Source organism: Fringilla coelebs (assembly GCF_963513975.1).
Source record: "Fringilla coelebs genome assembly, chromosome: 11".
In the NCBI taxonomy this organism is placed as follows: Eukaryota; Metazoa; Chordata; class Aves; order Passeriformes; family Fringillidae; genus Fringilla; species Fringilla coelebs.
In genome coordinates, this window is record NC_140037.1 from 12,758,419 (window position 1) to 12,781,383 (window position 22,965).

The 22,965-nt window shown below is 40.1% G+C and overlaps 1 protein-coding gene across 1 annotated transcript in view; it reads right to left on the reverse strand.

Moving 5' to 3' along the window:
- Positions 1-22,598, reverse strand: part of COL4A5 (collagen type IV alpha 5 chain) — a gene marked incomplete at its 5' end in the record, with an annotated part of 73,017 nt that extends 50,419 nt beyond the window's left edge. Inside the window, 2 exons of the mRNA XM_084212799.1 lie at positions 2,214-2,273; positions 22,509-22,598. Coding sequence (XP_084068925.1) covers positions 2,214-2,273; positions 22,509-22,598 — 150 coding nt within the window. The remainder of the gene's footprint in view (positions 1-2,213; positions 2,274-22,508) is intronic.
- Between the last annotated feature and the right edge of the window lie 367 nt (positions 22,599-22,965).

Genomic DNA, 22,965 nt, shown 5'->3' on the forward strand with positions numbered 1-22,965 from the left:
TACCGAGGGCTTTGTAATTATAGGGCAACTAACAATGAGGTGTGTACATGTATGCTCAAACAAGCTCCACTAGCAACACATCATACCTAGGAAATGTGGGCTTTGTTTTTCATCCTTCCTTTACACAAGGTACATGATGGTCTGCAAGCTTCAGAGGGACTGTTAAAAAACCCTCTGACATGCTTCAGGATTATGCTGTGTTTACCTTGGCTGCAGTGGAAATGAATCACAGTTCCCCAATTTCATATCCATTCTAAAGGCAGATTGCATTAGATCCACATTAACCAGACAACACCTACTTGCTCAGTGAATTCACAAAAAAGCTGTGACAAGTGCCAAAAAAAAAAAAGCCAACTTAGAATTACAGAAAGGTTCTCCAAAGTTGTACCTGCAATAACTGCACTGGGCCATAGAAAACTGATCTTTAAGTGACTTCAAACTGAACCGGAAATAACTTGTGACTAGTTAGGATGTATTTGGTTTGGGCACCTGCATCTGAGATCCTCTAGGAACATTAACCAGATTCATGTTTGGCTAACTACATCTAACTTGGAAATCTTGCCACCAAGGGAATTCCATTCTTCACTAGGTATGTAAATAGGGAATGAACTCAGTGAACTAAAGGCAAGTAAATGCCAAGGAATGACCTCATCTGTCTGGAGCTATCTGCATGGCAGGTGTGGCATTGAGCATTACCTTGAATTTTGGACAGCTGCCTTGTTTAACCTGAGCCAATAGTAAAACTCCGCACCAGCACATTATAGTGCCAGAGTTTTGAATTACTTTTGTTCATTTAAGGTTACATTTGTTTATGCAAGTCAAAAACCACCCTTGAAATGTGTCAGAAATTAATCTAGAGTACTGAAACCCTCCCAGAACCTTGCTAAAATAGGATAAGTAGTTTGATAAAACATGCTTCTCAAACTCTGCTATCAGTTCACATCTTTAAGACAACTCCATTGTATCCCAAGCAAACTCTTTATAAGACTAAGAGTGGAAGCATTTTGAGCAGTCTCTGCCCCTCGAACTGATCACATCCCATTCACTCCCTGTGACAACAGCAGCTACATGGGAACTATTTAAAGACAATTTACTTCCAGCCAGGCTGCCCCCCACTGGAGAAAGAACCCAGTACTTGCTGGGTTCACAGTACTGAGCTGGTTATCTACACTGCATTGCATCTAAAAGAAATGCTGGGCACTTGCTGTTTCCTCAAAGAAAACACTTGTAAAACAATAAGAAATAATGCTGACAAACTTGAAGTACTGTACAGATATACTGAGAACAGGCAGTAAGATTGGAAGTCAAAGCTGCAAGGAAGAAGGAAAGCTCCAATATGTCAACATGCATCTCTTGGCCTGAGGATACCATCTGGGCAGACCAAAACAGCTTGCTGCACCTGAATGAGGCACACAGAGATGCTTTTTGCAGTGGGAATGGTTTTAACTCTGCTTGATCCAAGAATACATGTTTAGCCTTTAACTAGCTGTTTACTGGGGTGGCAGCTAAATGTGTTAGGAAAGCTGTATCTGAATTTTGTCATTGCCATGGTGCAGCTCATATCTAGACAGTGACAGTAATCATCATCTTTGCATACAGCTGTACAAACTAAGAGGCGAAAAGCAGGACAGGTTCAGAACATGTTAGTGAGCATCAACTACTTATGAGCTGACAGTGCAAGAAAAGAGAGAAAACAACCCACACTCACTCAATTTTACAATCCCACTGAAGCATTACTAGCATAGCCACTATGCTACATTCCACACCTTAGCCTGTCAACACTAGCTAGTTAGTATAGACAGCCCTTGGCTGTAAATAGGAATTCTTTCTATTTTACTAGAATTTGTCTCCTCTGGTTTTTTTTGGCTTTATTTTTCTCTTTTTCTTTTCTTTTTTTTTTTTTTTTTTTTTTTTTGTTTTGTTGTTGTTTCTTTCCCAAATAGTCAGATAGATGGAAAAAAAATCTGTGCATTAATTCCCCATTCTTGAGAAAATAATGATATGAAAATCTTACAATGTGAGATGGACCAATATCTGACTGTTAATACAGCTCTGCTCTTTGGTGCATGCCCACACTACCATCAAAGAAAAAAGATATGAGCAAGAAGGAAAGAACTATCACCCATAAGCTTCAGTTATTTGAAGCTGGCACATGGTTCAGTGGTTTGTGTGCTGGTCTGACAGTTAAAAAAAATAAAAAGAAGAATATTTACCTTTTCGCCTTTTACTCCACTGCAATCACATTTGGATAAAGATGTACATCCATGGCAAGCCTTGAAAACATAAGGGGAAAATATTGTTTTTAACTGGCATAAGACTAGATGAAGAATTTAATATCACAAAAAGTTAAAAAGGTTGTCTACAAAGTAAACCTACAAAGTTTGTCCTCCAGCCATTATACAAGTGCTCAAAGCAGACACATTTAATTGAAAGTTCAGTCACCTTTAATAATACCTACGTTTGTTTGTAAGTATTTTACAGTTCATTTTAGACTTCCAAACTTATACTTAAGCAGTACAATGCAACACTTATAGCCAAAAGCACCAGCACTTTATAAAACAGGCTCTTCAGCACATCTCCAGCTGAGGAGAGCCCAGTTATGCTTCCCACCAGTAGATGTCAGGTTTTGCACACGAGTTTAAACCAAGCCTGAAGGTTATGAGCACATCTGTGATAGTTATTGGACAAATACTTACTACGTGATTAATTCTTTCCCCTATAGTTCAATTACTGAGAAAACACATTTAAACACCTCTAGATTTCCTGTAGCTGCATTCCCACACCAGTGCAAAGCTTGACAAACCAGCTCCAACAGTCTCTAGCATAAGGTGACAGGTGGATTTCAAGGGGTTCAAAGGAGAGGTATATACAAATTTGGTTCACAGAGAAGGTCCAAGTTAAATAACCCTCTCATACCACATTTGCTTAGATTATATTCTTCCACCCCCATTTTAACACAGGATATTCATTAGAGCCCTGTGTTGATCTCAGATTAACAAAAGTGTTTACAGAAGTGAGATTTCTAGAATGAATGCTCTTTTTGGTAGAATGTTTCTGCATAATACCTGTTTCAGACCTCTTCACAATTAAAAACTATGTGCCATATTAGAAGATACACTAGCTGAAACACTTCAGGGTTCCACTTATTCTGAGAACAGGTGCAGCATTGTGTTAAAAACACAGAGCTTATGCTTTAAAAGTTTGAAAAGCTGAGCATTTGGGGTCCTCCCCTTCAGTAATCGACAGAGAACATAATGTACAAAGTTTCAATCAAGCAAGAAACCAGTCGGTATGTCAGATCTGAAATACACCCACCCTTGAATTCTAGCCGTCATTACCAAGAAGCATTTAGAGACATGACCCATCCCCTACCTGGCATTAGGAATGTCCTGGCTCTTAGCCTAAACATACTACCAAGCATCAGATTGAAAATACAGAAGTAACTTAATTCACTTGGAGCTACAAAATCCCAGAATGAATTAAAGCATCTTGCAGCAAAAGGCAGAGCTTTGAGATTTAAGGCCAGCAGTGGTGTTACATGACATGACCAGGGTGTCTCTCCTGATCTTGCATGTGGCTTTTGTCACCCAGTTTCTTGATATTATGCATATGAAAACTCAAAATTCTTCATTAACAGGGATTATTGAGCTATTTCCTAGAATGAAATTGAATCTTTGTAGCCCAGCTTTCAAAGATCAGGCTGGACAAGCAAAGTGGCCTGACCTCATGGCTGTCCCTGTTTGGAATAGGGTGTTTTTGGCCAGATGTCCTTCTGATGCCCCCATCAATCCCAGTTATCCTATGAATTTGGTATCTGATCTCTTTCACTTTTAAAAATGGGTTTTAAAAAAGCAAGTTCCTTGTGAACCAGTTTTTGGATTAATCTCTCTAGCAAAGCTTTGTTTAAAATGGATTAACCTTAGTGACATTCAATAGTCCCTTCCCTCACAGTACAAACCTTGCTCAATGTGCTGCAGCACTGATTCTGTGTTACAAGGATGAAACAGTGAGAGCAACATGGAAAACCTCTGCTGCCTCCAAGAGGTGGGGGAAAATAATAAACCATATCAGTACTTACCAAAACTCACCAAAAACTGTGTGTGTGGTAGAACACACAGGTTAAAACAGCACATACAGAAAAAGCATGATCAAGATCCTGCACAAAGAGAAGGATTTATTCAGCCTATGGAACAGAAGAGACTTATTTCATCTTCCTTACAGCTTCCACAAAATGTTTCTAATAGGAATTTTTTCAGTTTTCAGGTACAAGGGAACTGTTGGGGTGAAAAGGGAGAAAGGAAAGTTGGGAGAGAAAAAGATGGTGCGAGATTATACGGCCCTCTAACAAGTTAGAGGTGTGCAATGTTGTGAAGGTGAGTTTTCAGACAATTAAGCTCAGGAGTCTTTGCCCTTTGCTACTGTATGCAGAAAGCTGCTTTGTCAGTGCTTACACATCTTTAACAGTGATTCAACATCAAGACCACATGAAATAGATCTGATTAATAAAACAAATGAAATAATTTGGTATGGAAGGAATCACTCAAAGCAGGGCAGCTTAGGCAGTGTGCACAGGTCCTTGTTCAGTCGCAGGCTGAGGAACTGCAGTGGTGCAGTTCCTCATGTTGCAACTTGTATGCATTAAAAGGTTCATATATATAAGTTTCTAAAAAATGTACTTCTTCCCCCTTACCTTGTTTGCACCAAAGTGCTTTGATTTAATCAATGTAGGAGTTCTTTTTAAACCTGTGACTGTCTTCCAAAGCAATTTATATATTCAGACTGGATTTCTTATATTTTTAGTAACTTAACCTACATAATTAGCCTGTCTTGGAGAGTCAGGAGTACTCACTGAATGCTTTTTCACAAATGGTTTTGGATATCCAGTTCAGATGCATTACTTGCAGGAAGGAAACATGGTCTTTCTCAGACAGCAGTGAAGGGAAACTAAAGGTCTGTAACTAGAAAACTCTTCAAATACCCACTGTAATCAAATGGTAGTATGTTTTTGGCATAAATCCTGGGAAGATCTATTCACTCACAAGCTTATCAAGAAGTACTCCCCCAGCAGAGTCACTTATCTTCCTGTACAAAAGCTGTATTTGGCAGACTGTGCTTCTCATTTGCATTTACTTATATCTGCATCAAACGAAGGTATTCTTAATTAAACAGTCTGAATAAAAAAAAAAAAAGCCCTCAGAATCTATATTATCTCAAGATCAATTCATGCCACTTAGAGGTCTTATTGCTGTATAGTTTAAAAAAAAATCCCAAAGTAAAACATGATGGCACAGAGGAAAACAAAAAAGCTTAATGACCTACTCTGAGTGAAAGCTTTCTTCTTGTTTAGACTTTTCAGTAATCTCAAGGCCATTTTTTTTTAACTTGGCAAAGCAGGCACAAAAATTGCACTACAGGAGATTGCATACTGTATAACAAGTTAGTACAAGTTTGAAAACCACTCAGCAGCCACAGGCTAGAGATTTTTAATGTCACAGAATCAGTTGTGCATCTCCCACGAATGCCAAGGAAATCTAGGCTCCGCACTATGCACAGGAACACTTGGAATTTCTCCTGCACATGAACAGTAAGTCATCTACACTTCAATCACACAAAGAAAATGGATGCAATGACATTCCAAAAGCAGAAAAACCTACATTAAGAGCAAGATTTAGATGGTTACCATCAGTACCCTTAGTAACCAGTTAACCATCACTAGTTCTGAAAATTACGTGACATTCTGGGTTTCCAGATATGGAAAACTGAATGACTCCAAACCTCAGGGGAACTCCAAGTTACACTTGGCACATGATGCAGTTGGAAAACCAAGCAAGACTCTTGCCTTGAATTATTACCTGGCAGCCAGAAGCTTCAGTAGCAGTTCAGTTCCTGGCTCTGGCCAGTAGGAAACATTGTCTTAGGTGACAGAAGATAATAAAAAATATTTTATATAATAGCAAGTTGAATCTTGAGCATAAAGAGCTGGTCACAGTCTCCAGATCAATCAAAATCTTATTTTCAACTACACCAAGATGAAGAAGGAATCAAAGCAGCTTTTAAGAACTCAAGACAAACTGCTTAGATTTGCTCCTTACTGTGCTCCTGTTGCCTCCCTGCTCACATACCTGTAAAGATGAAGGCACTATCACTGCTTATTTCCTATGCTGTGACTTTTCCACAGCAAGACACAACCAAAGGCTCTAATTAATCTATTCAAGTTTAGCTAATCCTTTCACTGGATTTTCCTGACAGCTTCTACCCATTGAATCTGTGTGTAGAGAACAAGTTCTTTTCATTAGTATATAAAAGGAGGGATGGTATTGGTTTACTGGTCAAAGGATAATTCTTCCAGAACAAGCTTGGTCTTTTGTGTCTTACATGGACTGAGGAAAACTGCTTTATGCCACCAACAGAATGCAGTTTTGTTTGTTGTTTTTCAGTTTGAAGGAAAAAAGTACATATTCCCACTCCTGGTTTGTTACAGTCAACTCAGTGAAATGAACAGCCTAAGTCATCCTGAAAATGTGTTGTGGTTAAAAGCCTGCCTTATGCATTGGGCACATTCCACTCCTTTCTCATGAGGCCCAAAGACCTTGGTTACAAGGCAATTTCAGCATATTCCATTCCCACCCCACCTCCCAGCTGCTACTCACAACAGTATTGGACAAAATGTTTGTAAAAACTCCCAGGAAGATGAATGCTGCTGCTGGAGAGAACAGTAACTTGGGACTTTGCAAAACTCTAAAGGTGAAAAAGAAGTGATTTACAACTACATGCACAAAGCTGCAGGGAAACTTAACAGCTAATAGTGTGCACACATGGAAGGGTTTAAGGGAGCATCCAAACCCCTACACTAGAGTACTTCAATAATGTATTAGCATTAAAACATACTGGAGTTTAAGAGTAATTTAATACTCTTTCCATAAGCAAGATTAAAGAGGGAAGGCAATAATTTCCAAACCTTGACACTTACAAATTACCAATCAAGAGAAGGTGAGGCTTCTTACAGAAGCACAGTAGGTGACTCAATGAGAGTTCTGACATGACCCAAGTTGTTTACAAATAAATTCTCAATTCAGGTATCAGACAACTGGATAAGAAAAAGAAAATAAATAGCTTGAACAATTTAGTTATTCTGACATTCTCCTTATGTATAATTTTATCACAAATGGAGAATTTCCTGTTTGACAACTCCTCTCATTTCTAGAGGAGCAAATTGACATTAGTGAATGCAGCCATGCAGTCTGTACTGACAGACCACATGCTTTTCTTGAAAGCTCCATTCTAACAGCAGCAGGAGGTCAGAAAAGAATCAAAAACCTGATTGTGACAGCTGCTGATTTTAAATGCTGGTGTCACCTGTAATGCATTAAGACCCCCTCAGAGACTTAAATGATGAAGCTTCAGTGAGGTTTAACTTGCACACACTAACTTCATAAACAGATGTTGTCCTGAAGGGAACCAGTTATTTGACACAGCATTGTCAGCTGCCTCACTAGGTAAGGATTGTTCCCTCTAGTTGGAAAAAGTTGCACAGAAAACATTGAAATAAATTCTGCCCAAGTAAAGATGGTCAGAATTTTAAAACAAATTGAAAAACAGACACTGATGACAGGAACTTGACTGAACTGTAGAACAATTTATAATGCAAATAAATGCAGCCTTTCAGTTCCAAACAGACAAAGATTGAGCTTTATTTTGGTGGTGGTCCTGAAGAGTATCCTCATATTCATTAGCTTGCCAAGATCTGTGTAACAAAACACCTGTGCAGTTTTCTTGCTAAGGATTTACTACTCATCCAAGTCAAAGATTTCACCATTTATCTTCAGCAAGTTGATTTTCCCTTCACTTGCCTGGACAGAAATATAACCAACAAACAAAAGGTTTTGTGGGGATTTGACAAGCAGAGTTAAAGCAGCTATTGTGAGTTCTAATTGTGATTTCACATCCATGCTCTCTAGGCTTACGCAGGAGTACAAATTTGCAGATAATTTATTATTCATATATCTGTGTGACGTTAGCTATGGCAGCAAAGCCATCACATGTCACTAATCCAAAGGACCATTCTTTTCTCACTTAAGTGGAGAAATATTGCTAAAGCAGAATCTGAATTAGAAGCCTTTTACATGCCCTTCTAAGGAATTGTTTCCCTCAATCTACACAAAGATTTGAAAAGAATAAATATAATGGTCTAAAATGTAAGAGTCAAAATATGTTTGCAAAAGTTCTTGGCCATTTTTTTTAACTAAGGGAACTTCTGGCATGTAATTTCATCTGTTGCACCTTGAGGCACTATCTTTCTTTGAAATCTGTACAATATAGGACCTGTTCAGACTGGCAGAGGAAACTTTTAGTTGTAGTAGCTACAGTTCTGGCCACAGTGAATAAGAACACAAAAGGCAGGTTAAAAACCATTCTCAAGCATCTGATGGATAAACAACCCTTCTTTTTCCTCTGAAGGGGTAGCACTATGTGCTTGTTTAGATACATGAATAGCTACTAATAACAACAACATGGAACAACTGTAAGAGATCTGCTAAGTCTAGGTAATCATCCCAAATGAATGGTCTGACTAAATGGAAAGTTTAAGATTTAATAAATTCTCTTAGAATACAGTTACTACAAATTGGTAGGAACTAAGGGTGTATTCAGAAAAACCCTAAAATTATCAGCAAGAAAACTTTGGCATAACTCCCTTCAGAATATACAAAAATCAAAACAAGTTTGTCTGTGTTAAAAATATTATAAGAAATGGACAGGAGCTCTTACCTAAAGAGGATTGAACTTTTCTGCCTGAACCTAGTACTAAAACAATATAGAATTTATTGCTTTAAACAGATCTAATTATGGTTCTTTTACATATAGTTTTTCATAAAGAGTATCTTTCACAGAAGCTTCTAGCTAAAATAACGGCAATACTTGCACCAACAGATCTTCCCATAGATCAGTCTAACTACAGGCAACTTCTGGAGTCAAGGACTCTTTACTGAACAAACACCCCAAAACTTGTACAATTTGATTAATGCCCAAACTGCAACTATTCACCCATTCAGAATGAGAGGTATCACAATCTGTCAAGTTCTCTGTATCTGACTCCTGAACAAGAACAGAGGACAGAAAGTAGAAGAGCCCAGCTGGGCATCTTACTCTCCCAAAATCCCAGACTTTACTCCCTTACTCAATACTTGGTTTTGAGGGCTAAGGCTGACAACTCTTCAGGACATGAAGAAACATTAGGCAGAAACTTTAAGTAGAGAGTTGAAGGAACAGTTAGCCCTTACAACTCACAGTAGTTTATTCCTACTTTCTACACAGCCTTCCATCTTCAAAAATGGTTGTTGCCCTCTGCTTTAAGGGGCACTGCCAGCCTTGCACCCAAGTGTAGGTGAGGAAAAGGACATAGACAGTTCTCACCACTTCTGAAAACTTCTGAAAATGGTTTCTGCAGTCTATTAGTCTTATAACACAACAAAATACACTGCATCCCTGAGAATGGGCTTCAGTGCAGTGTATTTTACTGGATGAGACACATAGAAAGTAAAACAATCAGATCAAGTTCTGCTGCTCTTCTTGCAAACATTTCAAAGCTACTGTTGAAGAGACCTGAGAAGCCAAGTACTTCTGGACTAATGAACACAGATTCCTAAACAGCTCTACATCAGGCTGTATGAATTGGTAAAAATTTCCTCTAACAACAACTTAGAAGTACTATCTTTATGCTGCCATCCAGAGGCAGCATCTTACAAAGCATCTATGTTTAGATTTGGCAAGTACACCTCCTGGTAAACAGTGCAAGCTAAGAGCACTAAACCAGAATGTAAACTACCAGGTGGCCTTCTCAACCCACTCCATCTCCACATTAATGAACCAACAGATGCCAAACACCACATTCATTTCCTTCAGCAAGCACTGCAGCTGCATGAACCTCTAAACACACAGCATATCTATGGAGAAACATCCTAAACAAAGTAATTCTGGTTGGCTTTGCAGTTTGGGATGCATAAATTTCATACCACCTCTGTAGGCAACCTAAACCTCACTATTGCTCATTTCAGTTCTAAATGCTGAAATCTGAATGCAAGCCACCTTCTAACTTTTATACAGACCATAAGCAAACCCCTAGAAAAGTACTTAGCAAATTAGAGGAATGGTTAGTTTTAAGCAAGCCTTCATCTTTGCCTGCACAGCTTCACATCTCTACAACTCACACCATCCCTGAGACACCCACATGGAGCACCTGGCAGTCAGTCAGTGGCAGGATACAGTAAGCCACTTGACTTTTCAGGAAGTCTCAGTTTTACTTTTATTTTATACACAAGTCTCTAATCACCAGCCTCTTGGGGCTTCCTGATTTTTTCCAGCTGCAAATAAGAAGTGCCATATGGTACTAATTACAGGTTAAGATTTAGTAGTCATTTAGGACCTTTCCCTTGTGACAGGTGTTAGATGTTGCCACTTTCTATAACCATGTCCAAATGTAACACAAACCTAGACCAAACGGTCACTTAGGCTTCTAAGTCCCAGATGTGCTTGCAAGCCAAGTATTACACACTCATAGCACCAGTCATTCTGGCACTCTGTTTTTACTCCCTTCCCAGTTAAAGAAATGGAATAAAGACACAGATATTCCCTGAAAAATGTCCTGTTCCTCCCCCTTGTCCATATAACATGCAATAGAAGAAGCATCAGAGTCCTGTTAATAGAGGTCAGACATTTGTCACTGACAACTGCACTTTCAAGTGTCAAGAGCATGAAGCAGACCACACAAGAACAGAAACCCACTTCTTCCTCGCAGAAAGGAGAGGCAAAATTGAGTAGCATTTCAGATTAATCCAGCTCCATTCTGGTCTATTTTGAAACTACTGAGAGCACTAAATTAATACCAAAGATTAAGCAAATATACATGTTAAAAAGAATAGAGGCTGTGCAGAGCGATATTGCACTGAGATGTTATCTGAAGAAGTCCACACCCTCTTAACTGCCAGAACAAGACCTAACTCACTTTAAGGCTTGGTGGGTGTCTGGGGGATTTTTTTTTTATTTGTGGTGGAGGCGATTATCCACTCTATTCTCCTTCAGTTCTTGGACCAAGTATCATAGCTTCAAGGTTCTTCTAGTTTGAGCTGTTTTATCATTTGTTTATGCCCGTGGCAGCAGCACACTCTGTGTGTGCACTTTAACACCTAAAGAGAGCACTACAGACAGCACTTTCTCTGCGCTGCTCAATGCTAACAAGGAGCTACTCTGCAGACACAGGTAATCAAAGCTGAAAAAGTAAGTGGCACTGAAGAGGGCCTAGTTAAACAAGGAAGCAATGGAGACCAAACAATTCTCCTAACCCTGTAAGTCAGAGGCACTTGTAAAAGAATGGAACATCAGAATCTGATGAGATGGGAGACCCTTTTATCCACAAGGGTTCAGAAATCCCTAAAGCTGATGAAAGTTGAATATTTAGTGAGAGATCTCAGATGCCTGTTCAGGAAGTCACACATTGAATTTCAGCAGATATGGAGTACCCTCAGTGTCAGCCTCTCAGGTTCATTCACTTAAGCACTGGTTATGTGCTACAGCAGTAGCTCAGGGCTCCTTAGAGCACCTGCTACTTCAACTGAGGAACTTCTGTGCAAAATGCACCTTCCTATGAAAGAGTGACCTTCTAGTGAATGGAGAATCACAACAGTAATGTCCTAAACTATCTTACAGGGAAAAAAACCAGAAAGGGACCTGAATGTATTTTATTGCCTTTAAAATGCTGTAAGACAGCCCCAGGCTAGTGCTAATAGAACATTCTATCTAGCACATACAGATCTTGGAATTTGATACCCAACCCTGATTAGAAGAAAAATATTCCACTCCCTTACACCAGAGAAATTACATCTAGAGGCTATAAATTACATTATCCTAAAGAACCATTAAATTTGGATTGCACTGATCATCACTAAACAGAAAGCAAGTCTCAGGAATCAAGTCACACTTCTCAGACTTGCTACATTAAAAAATTTGAACCCATGCAAGGAAGCAGTTGAAACGGCCATAGCTTAGATCTTTAAATAAAACATTAAAAAGCCAACAAAATTTTTAAAGTATTAACATTGTATAAATTACACGACAGGCAAAAGAAATCTGATCAGTGCTAGAGAAAGGGGGTACAGAGGGACAGGAAAGACACTTTATATTTTTGTTTCAAAGGGAAACAAAAGGGGAGGGAGTGAGGAAATCTTCAGTAGCAGCACTGAGCTTCTCCTTACTTCAATACTTGTAAATTTATGTTACTGCTTTTGTCAGCAATTGATTTTATTCCCAGTCACATTCTGAAGGTTCCCCAGTAGCAACTTGACAATATAAACCTAAAGTATCTCCTTGCAGTGATTCTCTGGCCAGGTCCAAGAATGTCAGTGAGCTGTCTTCCTTACATCACACTCAAATGCTGTCAGTTTAAAAAAGGGTGGGGGTGGGTGCAGGTACGCAAGGAGAGAGCACACATGGTTCCAACACCCCAGCAGAGTAATTAAAGGGAGGAGATTCATTCATAAGAAATGGCCCTCAAGTATTATTAAAACTTGAGATGCAGTTCAGTCTGAAGCTTGGCAGGAGTAAGAAACAGCCCCTGGCAATTGTACTCATTCCAAAACAAAGTCACTTTCTCTAAGGGAAAGTATTCCCTCAAGCACACCATTTTAGGGAGTATATCAACTTCCACAAGTGTTATTTGGAGCCGAACATATGCAAAGAAAATAACCTGCTTCAAGTTTGTGATATACACTCTACATCCTGCAGTAATCAGTAAATTAACTGCAAATATTAAATTAGGAGCTTTCCCATCAAGTTTTAACATTATTCCTACAGCAAGCAAGGTTTGGAATACAAGATAGTGTTTTAATGTCCTTTTAGACTGCAACAATTTGAACAATAAATGGAAATTCCAAGTAAGCTCTACTTTGAGGGAGAGGTCACCAAATCTAGACTCCAGAACAGAAGTATTATGCTTCCAGCCTAAGTTTTACTATGATCCTACCATAAAAATTAGCTTGGAACATCACCACTTTTGAATTTTGTTATCTACATCTAAGTAAAACTTTCCAGAACATTAAATCCAACATTACTTTTGTGGTGGGTGCCAGGTGCCCACCAAGTTCCACTATAACTCCTTAACTGGACAGGAAATAAAAAATATAGCAAAAGGTTCCTTAGACAAGACAAGCACACGGAGAGATCATTCAGCAATTAGCATCACAAGCAAAACAGACTCAGGGAAATAAATTTTATTGCCAATCAAAATTCAGTGTAGGGTAATGAGAAATTAAAAAACAAAATCCCTTCCAACACCTTGCTCCTGCCTAACTTCTTCCCAGGCTTAACTTCACTCAATTTCTCCACCCCTACCCCCCCCAGCAGCACAGGAGGATTGGGAATGAGGGTTCTGGTCAGTTCACTACACATTGTCTCTTCATTATCAGTTTCTAATGATTTCCTTCAGAAAATTCATCTTTACACTTTAAATATCCACCTTCTCTACTGACTCTTTTAGCAACTGATGATTACACTCCTGAACACCACCACAAAGCTTAAGGTAATTCCTGTTATTTTAAGTCATTTTCTACCAAAATGATCACCATACTCAGAGTCACAGAGTAAGCTGAGTTGGAAGGGACTCACAAGAATCACAAAGTCCAGCTCCTGGCCGTGCTTAGCACCATCCCCAAGAGCCACACCAAGTGCCCTTTTCTTGCTTACTCTTTCTACTATCATGACAAAAATAATTACTGAAGAGCTTACACTACAATTTAGAACAATACATCTCAGATTCACCTGCTTACTATGTTAAACACATCTGCTTAGTCCAACCGTTTAAAAAGACAGGGGGAAAAAAGTAATACTATTTCCATTACTATATCTATAACAGACTGTGATCTTCCTCCACAATTTCTTTTGTAGCATATCAGCAATCTAAGGTTCTTTAAAGAGGCCTGCTTCATTACTCTAATTTATGGGTACAGTATACCCATGTCCTGAAAATACACATTTCCTGAGCATGACTAGGCCTGTCAACAAGCATTTTCTCATCCAAGCATAAAGAAGTTTTCTAGGTTCACTTAGGATACAAACATTCATCCCTTAGACAGAGATGTTTTAACACTTTATTACTATGACTGCTTAAGAAATATGAAAGATTCTAGAACAGAAAAGTGACTTTCTGCGGATACCAGAGTGTCATCCATTCTATTGCCAAGAGGTTTCCATTAGCATTCTGGCTCAGAAACGAAATGAAATTATGTATTATACTCTCCCTTCAATCAGAATTACAAAAAACATTTCCACCCAGACAAGTACCAACTTCTGCATGGATGTTTTCACTGGGTGTCTGGGCAGACTCTGGGCACAGCCTTCTACAGCAACTTCCATGGCACCAACTTCCCTATTAAAAAAGGCACCAAATGAATATTGGAAGTTAAACTACCAAAACAAAAGACCCTCAGGCTTTGCAACTTACAGAATGACAGAATGAACTAGGTTGGAAGAGACCTTCAAGATCATCTAGTTCAACCTATGACCTAACCTAGCAACTCATCATCAAGTAAAGCACAGCACTGAGTGCCACATTCAGTCTTGTTTTTAAACACATCCAGGGATGGTGACTCCACCACTTCCCTGGGCAGACAATTCCATTGCCCAATCATTTTTTTAGTAAAGAATTTCTTTCTAACATCTAACCTAAACTTCCCTTGGTGCAGCTTAAGGCTCATTCTGTCTGTTGCTGCCTGGAGAAAGAGACTGAGCCCCAGCTGACAACAACCACCCTTCAGGGAGTTATAGAGAGTGATAAGGTCACTCCTGGGTCTCCCTTTTTCCAGGCTAACTTCTCATTCTCTCTAGATTTTCTCCTTATTATTTAAAATATTTTTAAATTCTTAAGCAATTAAATATGTAATGGTTTTGCAGAAATCTCAATTTTTTTTCCTCATGTCTGACAACACAGTGAACTAATGAAAAAAGATGGCAAAGTCAAATATAAATTCTCATTTCTCAGTGCAGAAGCTTCCTTTTCCTTCTGAATAGCTTTGCCCTTTAAGGTTGAATATACAAGAGAAGTGTTTAACTGATTCAGAACAAGTATTTTCTACTATGAAGCCAATTCCTATTGTCTGAATGACAGCTAGAAATTCCCTTTCAGAAACAATGGCTTCTGCTGTCTTTCTGTGTGACAGGTTGGTTCTAAGCAAATTGACTCAGAAAAACCCACTGCCTCATAAAAAGGATTATTTTTAAAAGATTTTAAAACTGAGTTCATATGCTCCTTCACCCAAACATTGTTTTCAGTGGCATTTCTTGTCAGGACATCACAATTTCTGGGAGCTGGAGGCTTGTCTAGCCTTGCCTCAAGTCATGTTAGTTTTCATTGCTTTAAGTAAAGCGATTTAATTGTGGGTTTTTATAATTGCTACTTTAATTCAAGGTGTAGAAAGAATGCAGTTCACAGTTCAGGGTGGTCATTTTCTTCCTATCAGATTCCTGAGGCATTTAAGTGCATAAAGAAAAAGTTTTGCTTTTGAAGAACTGATGCTGTATTTAACAGACACAGACTGATGCTAGATAGAAATATAATTACGACTCATGAAATAAACTTTCCTAAGGAAGGAAGACAAGCCTTCATTGCTAACATGGTGAATTAGAAAAAATCAACTACAGCTGTGGAATTAATGGTTGCCTAAGCCTGACAGCTTTATGTAGTTAATAACTAATGCTTGCTATATTTTCACATAGAATGCAGGAGTTGGAGTGGATAGGAACCAGAATACATAGAAATAAAACTAACTATTCTGAGTATACTGTAGATTTTTGATATGTGTAGAATACTGGAGAAATACAGGTAAGTCCAGTATATATAATCACTCCTTATTTCCCCTAACTACTTTTAAGTAGTCCAAGGATTTCAAGTCAAAAGTTTTGCATCATGCTGCTTATACTATAATACAAATTAAGACTCACCAGTCATATCTTTCTAGATTAAGACAGAAAAGTAGAAAACTCCTACTATAAGAAAAGTTGCCAAGTAAAGCCAAAATTTTATACTTTGCATAATAAAGTTCTGTGTTTTTGTCCAGCCCAGTAACCATACAAAAAGACAGTCAAACTGGAAAATAAGCTAGAAAGGAACATGTGCACAGTTCTATTTCATTTTCTACACAAAAGTAGACAGATATTGTGACTTCTGTCACTTCCAGCAGTAGTTCCTAAAACAAGCAGAGTTGAAGAGTCTCTATGAAGCGTCATCTTTCCAGTGAATGGCTGTGAATCTCTGAAATGAAGCCATTCCACTGCAGCTCTGGATATTTGCCATGGCTCTCAGGTGAGTCTGTGCAGCAAACAGCACCAAATGGACCTGACAAAACTCTATTTCTTCTACCAGAGCCAATGAGGTGATTTTATCTATCAAACCTATGTCTCCAAATACAACAGCAGGACAGACAACTACTGCAGTAGAGAAAGAGATGTCCGGAGATATAGTCTTGGTTTCATACCAGTGAGCCACATCAACAGCAACCAAGGATGTTCCTCTGCAGAAGGGGCGTCTGCCACATCCACAGACCTCAGCAGCAACCAAAGGTTGTCTAACTCTGGTTCCTAAAAACATCTAAGTTCTCTAGGAAGCAGTACAGCATAAATATCTTTCTCTAAATTAATGGTGGAGCTTAATTTTAAGATTCACCTCGCTAACAACTAAAGCCAGTCCTAGAATAAACACACTTTCCAACATGTTTAATGTCTTTCAGCAGAAAATCCTGACAGATACAGACACTGGCAAAAAGACTTACTAGCCTGTGTTCAGGCAGGGTAGTAAATAAACCTTGGCTTATATTGAGGAAAGAGAGGGAAAAGCAGGATTTCAGCAGAGCTGCAGCAGGAAAGCTTATCTAATATGCACTGGCAACATGTTAGACTAGAGCAGGACAGCCCTGCAGATCTAGTCATACCTCAATAAAATTAATCATTCTGTAGATAATAAACTAAAACTGCAGTGTGTTGCACATATATGCCTTTTACACTGCTAGGAGAGAGAGGAGATGGAAATTCAACTCCGGCATTTTAATGCTCGGTAGAGATTAGGTAAAAGAAACAAAATACAGATGAGAGACTAAACTATTTCCCTTGCCCTCCAAAGGGAGGGGACAAAGAAATCCAACAACAGAGCTGCAGTAACCAAGAGCCTTCAAGTGAGCTGAAATCCATAGCTTTAAAGACACTTTCTTTCCAACTCCTAACACACACTCCTCAAATAAAAAAAATCCCAAACCAAAACCACCAAACATTGTCTATATTGCCACTACAATTTGTCTTCTGTTCCATTATAACACAATAATACACATACAAATACACACTTCATAAGACACCTCCAAAAAAGTGGAAGACAAAATTAGAATTCTGAATGCTATTGGCTGACACCTTAAGAGATGATTTTTTAACTAGTAGAAACTAAATTTAAAAAAAACCAAACAAACATTTAATCTGATACCCTGCAATCTGCAATTTAACCTAATGAATTATAATTAACTTTTAATTACTGGTTATGAAAATTGTCTTAACAGAAAGTACACCTAGGAGCACAACTGTACTTCCATGTAATCTTAAGACTTTTAGGATAATTCAGGCTAAAAGGAGCCTGTCCTACTCAAACATGTAAAAAGAGAGGCAGGGTTTCATAACTAGGAATCACACAATATCAGTCTTTTTGAAGCAGACTAAAGATATGTCTACTAATACATTAGTTTCAGCATCATGCCTTCTAGAAGAGAGAGTAAAGGATTAACAGGCTTAAGCTACAATGTAAAACTTGTAATACAGCTTTGCAATTATCTAATTGCCCTTCATTCATCTCTCTTAAAATTAAGATCACATCCTGCAGTCTTTGCTTCTTGCAGTGCCTCACAACAAACTGTCCAAGAAAGACAAGCTCTGCAAGAAAGACTTGGTCAATTGCAAAGCATTTTTTAAAAAATAACCAATAGATTTATTTTTATAACTAGGACCCTTTCCTCTTCATCTCAGCTATGTTTATTCTGATGACAATTTCACATCACATTGAAGCATTTCCTCCCCACACTTAGCAATTACGTACCCAGGATGCTCAGCACATTGCCTTTTTTCAGACACTGCACTGTACCAATGATATTTAATGAGGTTTAATTGCCTTGCAAACCTTTCATAGGAAGGTAGAGAATGCTGCTAGGTGATCCTTAAAACTCCATCAGCACTCTATAGTTTGAACAAGTTTTATTTCAGGTACTCTTGAAAATAGATGGCTAACAGCACTAAAAATTTGCAGTCAACACCAGATTGCCAAACACGGCATTGAGTAGGAACTTCAAAGCACCCCAGTGGTTTTTAATGTTACTGAGTCCACAGGGCCTTATGAAACAGACAAGCAAGAAGTGTCTTAATTCAAACCAATTGTGTCTGGAATTATTAGCATTGGCAGAGGCTGCTGTCCATTCCTAGAACATACACCTGAGCACTACCTAGCTATCTTGTTCTGGGGTGATCAGGAGCCTTGGCACAGCTGATACAATTGGAAAATTAAGCTTTTTAATCTCAGTGAATGAAAGGTAAAAATGTACAATGCATCTTCACTGCATGTGCAAAACACATTCCTCCCTGTACTTTGCTCCAGACTGAAAATATGCACATTAGATTTGCTGGGATGCCCTTCATGATTTCAGTAGTTTTGTAATACAGAAAAGTTTGCACATGTTCTAGTAAACCCAACAACAGCTAATTGCATTACAGTAAGCATCATTGCTTATTCACAGTAGAAAGAAATCACTACATAAATTTACATTTGCTATTAAATAAATTAACTAACTTTGTCCTAGGAAAATCTTCTTTTCTACTTTAAGAAAGGTAACTAATAATTGGTGCATAGATTATTCATTCATGACCAGGAAAATGAAAGCCTAGGAAGTTCCACTGAAATATCACTCTATTTCCATCATGTGGAAAAACTGAAAAAACTACATAATTATTTTGTAGAAGATTCTGTTATGGTCTAAATTGGTCTTACATTCTGCTTCATTCAGGATTCCTTGGATTTGTTAGCATTTTATTACATGCTGGAACAGAACTCGAGATATAACTTTTATTATATATCTTCAACTAAAAACCATGAAAATTCAAAATCAAAACACGTGACAAATGATAAGTTGCAAGCAGGAGGCCTTGAGCATTGATGTTACGAAACCCATCTTGTGCATGACTAATCAAGACACATCTACAGAATTTCAGGATTAAATACCTTCTGAATCCTAAGAGCCAGCTTCCACTACTTTCTGCTTTTATAGACCTAGCTTTTGTAACTAGAAAGAGCCACTGCCAGTTATGAAATGGAAAATAATAACAACCACCACCACTACCATGATAAAACAGAACAAACAAGAAGCCCAGATGACCATCAAATTAACCATATTGATCATGTACATTGTAATTTCTGACATGGTACCATGTATTTGTACATATGGTAACTTCTGAAAGGAAAAAAAGAACTCTCAACTAAACTAAGAGAACTTTCACAAATAATACATTACTTCCTTAAACACAAATCATTTCCATCTTGCCAGCCTGCCTTACCATACTTGAACAACTCTTTTCAACCCTACACTTTCAGTCAAACTGGAATTATAATGGAAGGCAAAGGAAGAAGACATTGCAGACACCACTCAATTTTTACTAACTTTTGGGCTGACAAAGTCTATTTACACTTTAAAAATGTAGGCCTTAGCTATGAGGGAAATTTTTCCAATATAAGTCAATAGTCAGTCACTAACTCTAGTGAGTTTCATAGACAGCATAACTGACTAATTTAGTCTATCTGTGCTCTTTAATTAAACAGATTTCCCAGTCACAGCCTGCAATCACTTTGCTGTAAAACAGTGCAAGTGTAAACCTGCCAGGAGAAGAAAAAAATTCTGCTTATAAAAGACTGGCTTATATACATGTACATAGATTTATACTAAAACTAGCAAGGCAGTTAAGCAATAATTGAAATTGTCCATTGGAATAAGCCCTCATACCCTCTACTGAAAGCATACATAAGCACTTTTAAAAAATATTCTAACTTCATCAATTGATGAAACCATCTTCCATTTCATTCATTCACCCATTCAAAAGCAAAACCATTTTCAAACTCCCATTTACATTTACACTGTTCATCAGTAGTTACACACTTCACTCTACTTCAACAATGAGTCTGTACAAGAGTGTATAGCATGATCCTTATGCTGCTCCCCAAGTGTAGACTGTGGGCTGTGAAAACCCAGCAATGAAACCTGAACAATGAAATCCATCCTTCAGTATGAAACATTGCTTTGGATTTTTTTAATAAGTCACAGGGATTTCTCTCTGATGGGCACACAGGCAGATGACTCTTAACTATATTCTGTCACTTGTTAACTGATCACATAGCAATACACACCATTACAATGATCTGGAGCAAAGAAGAGATCACATTTTTTTATTGGAAATGTGAATTATGATGTTGAATAACAATTTCAGGGAATATTTGAATAAAGGCAACAAAATGACTTGAAGTCATATGACCAAATTTACCCTTTTGGGGGGATGATTCTGACACAGGGTCCCAAACCAAAATTTACAGAAGAGATTGTGTGTATCAAACATACTGCTGCAGCATTCAGTCAACCCTTTCTGACAATGGGTAGAATAAATTGCTGATACCCATTAACAAGGATCAGCAACATTAAGTGTTATCACAGGAAATTCAAAAACATCAGAACACCAAAGTACGGAGAAGCCATTAGAAAAAACCATATTACAAAAGACCAGTGGGATTTATGCAGTTTGGAACAGAGACATTTCTCTCTTTCCCCCACCCCCACTTAGCCCTTGGGTCTTCAGTTAATCTTATCTCACTGCAAATCCTAAAAGAGAGGCTGCAGCACAAGGGAGTGTTAAGAACCAGAAAATCTACCCCTGGTTTTTACTCCCTTCTTCATTTCTCCCAGGGTAAGGGACTCCCTACAGGGTCACCACAGACCCCATCCCACACCCCACAGATTCACAGTAATTGCACACACAGAACTCTGCTTGGATGCAGAAAGAAAAGGGCCAAATTTATGCACACAAATCTCCCTGTCTTCAACTGCTACCTGCTAAAACAGGGAAGTCCTGTAGGTGGGAGTGCCTGGGTCCTTCTTTGGGGTGGGGGTTATGGCAGGCTGGGCTGAGGCCTTGCTGTGGCAGGACCAGTGCCACAGACAATGTGGAGCCAAGCAGCTCCATATCAGTGAGCACTGCTGGCACACCAGTATCACTTACACTTGGGTTCCCACCTGGGCACAGCAAGGAGGGGTGGAAGAGGAAGGAAGTATATTATGCCTGGTCCTTGCTTTTTCAGAGGGCAGATGAAAGGTCTACAAAGTTTCACTGTAAAGGAATGCACTTCAAAGGAGAGTTCAAGACAAATAAGATTTTGTCAGCACTAACTACAGAACTGAAGGGGGGAGTAGCACAATTATACTTTCACCTATTACCATAATGTATTATGACTTTTCAACTAGAAAGGAGTCCTGAACAACAGAAATCTGAATTTTTTTTTCGCTTTCCAAGTAAACTTTAAAAAGTTAAGAAATATACATGGATCATAAAATCTGAAATTAACGCAGGTTAAAGTGGGAGCCTTTTTAGATCATTTCACCACTTGTTAACTGCTAAAAGTCTTAATCAAATAGCCTGAAACCTGAAGCTAGCGATCACCTCTTGCACCTCTCAGACCCAAGGCCCTGCCACTGCAGGGCATCCCTTTTCCAACCACAGGGACCCAAAGTCTCCTGCAGGCCGCCTCCCGTGCGCTCTCTACTACACCGCACACATTTACTAACTCCGCTAGCACTTCCACTTGAGTTTTAAGAAAGCAGAAATACAACCCTCGAGAAAACCAAGTCCCAGTGTGAGGCACAGTCCTCCGACAAACCGTGCCCACATGGCTCCATCTCCCTGCCACATCCAAGTGTTACTCACGGGCTGCAGGTGATGGCTCAGCGGCAAGAGCACAGACACCACTCCACGGAGTTCTTTGGGGGGGAAAAGGCAGGGGGAGAAATCTTTCCTCCTTTGTCCTGGAGGAACAGCGGGTTCAGAGCCCACACTAAGCTCACCCGGGCTTCCCCCGCCTGGCACTCCCTCGCTCCCCGGAGCCGCCCGCGAACCCAGACGTGCGGGCGGCCCGCGGAGAGCGGTCCGGTCCGACGGGGCAGCACGGCGGGGCTCTGCCCAGCAAGAGCGGCCCGGGAGCCCCAACACCCGCGGGCAGCAGGAGAGACCCTCCCGCGGCCCAGCCTCACCGACCCCCGCCCGAAGCCACCGAGCTCCTGTCAGGGCGATGCCACCTTCAGCCACCCAAGCCCCAAAGGGGCTCCAAAGCTCCCCCCAAGGCTCCACACCGCGGCCGCGCCCGGCAGGGACGGCGGCTCCTGAGAACAAGAAGGGCGCCCCGCACTCACCGCCGCCGCCGCCTCCTGCGGCCCCCAGCACCCCAGCAGCAGCACCAAGCAGCCGGCGGCCAGGCTGCAGCTCCAACGCCGCGGCTCCATCCTGCCCGCTCAGGAGCTCCGGGGCCGGCCCTCAGGCGCGGGCATAGCCCGGCGGGGCAGCGCGGCTCCTGCAGGCGGCTCGCACCGGCCGCCCCGACGCCAGCGCCCGCCCCTCTGCCGCACTCGCCCGCTTCTCCTAGCTCAAGTCCTCCCGGGACTACAGTATTCCTCCGCTCCGGGGGCGGGCGGTGCGGGACACGCCGCTACCGCCCCCCTCCAAGGAGACCACAATCCCCCCCACCCTTCCCTCGGGCGCCGCGGTTTTGTCGGCTCGAAGAGCGGGCGCCGCCTCTCCCCGCCCTGCACCTCCACCGGGCGGGCAGCTGGACCCCGGACTATTTTCTGCAGCGGAAGTTGCAGGGGTGGG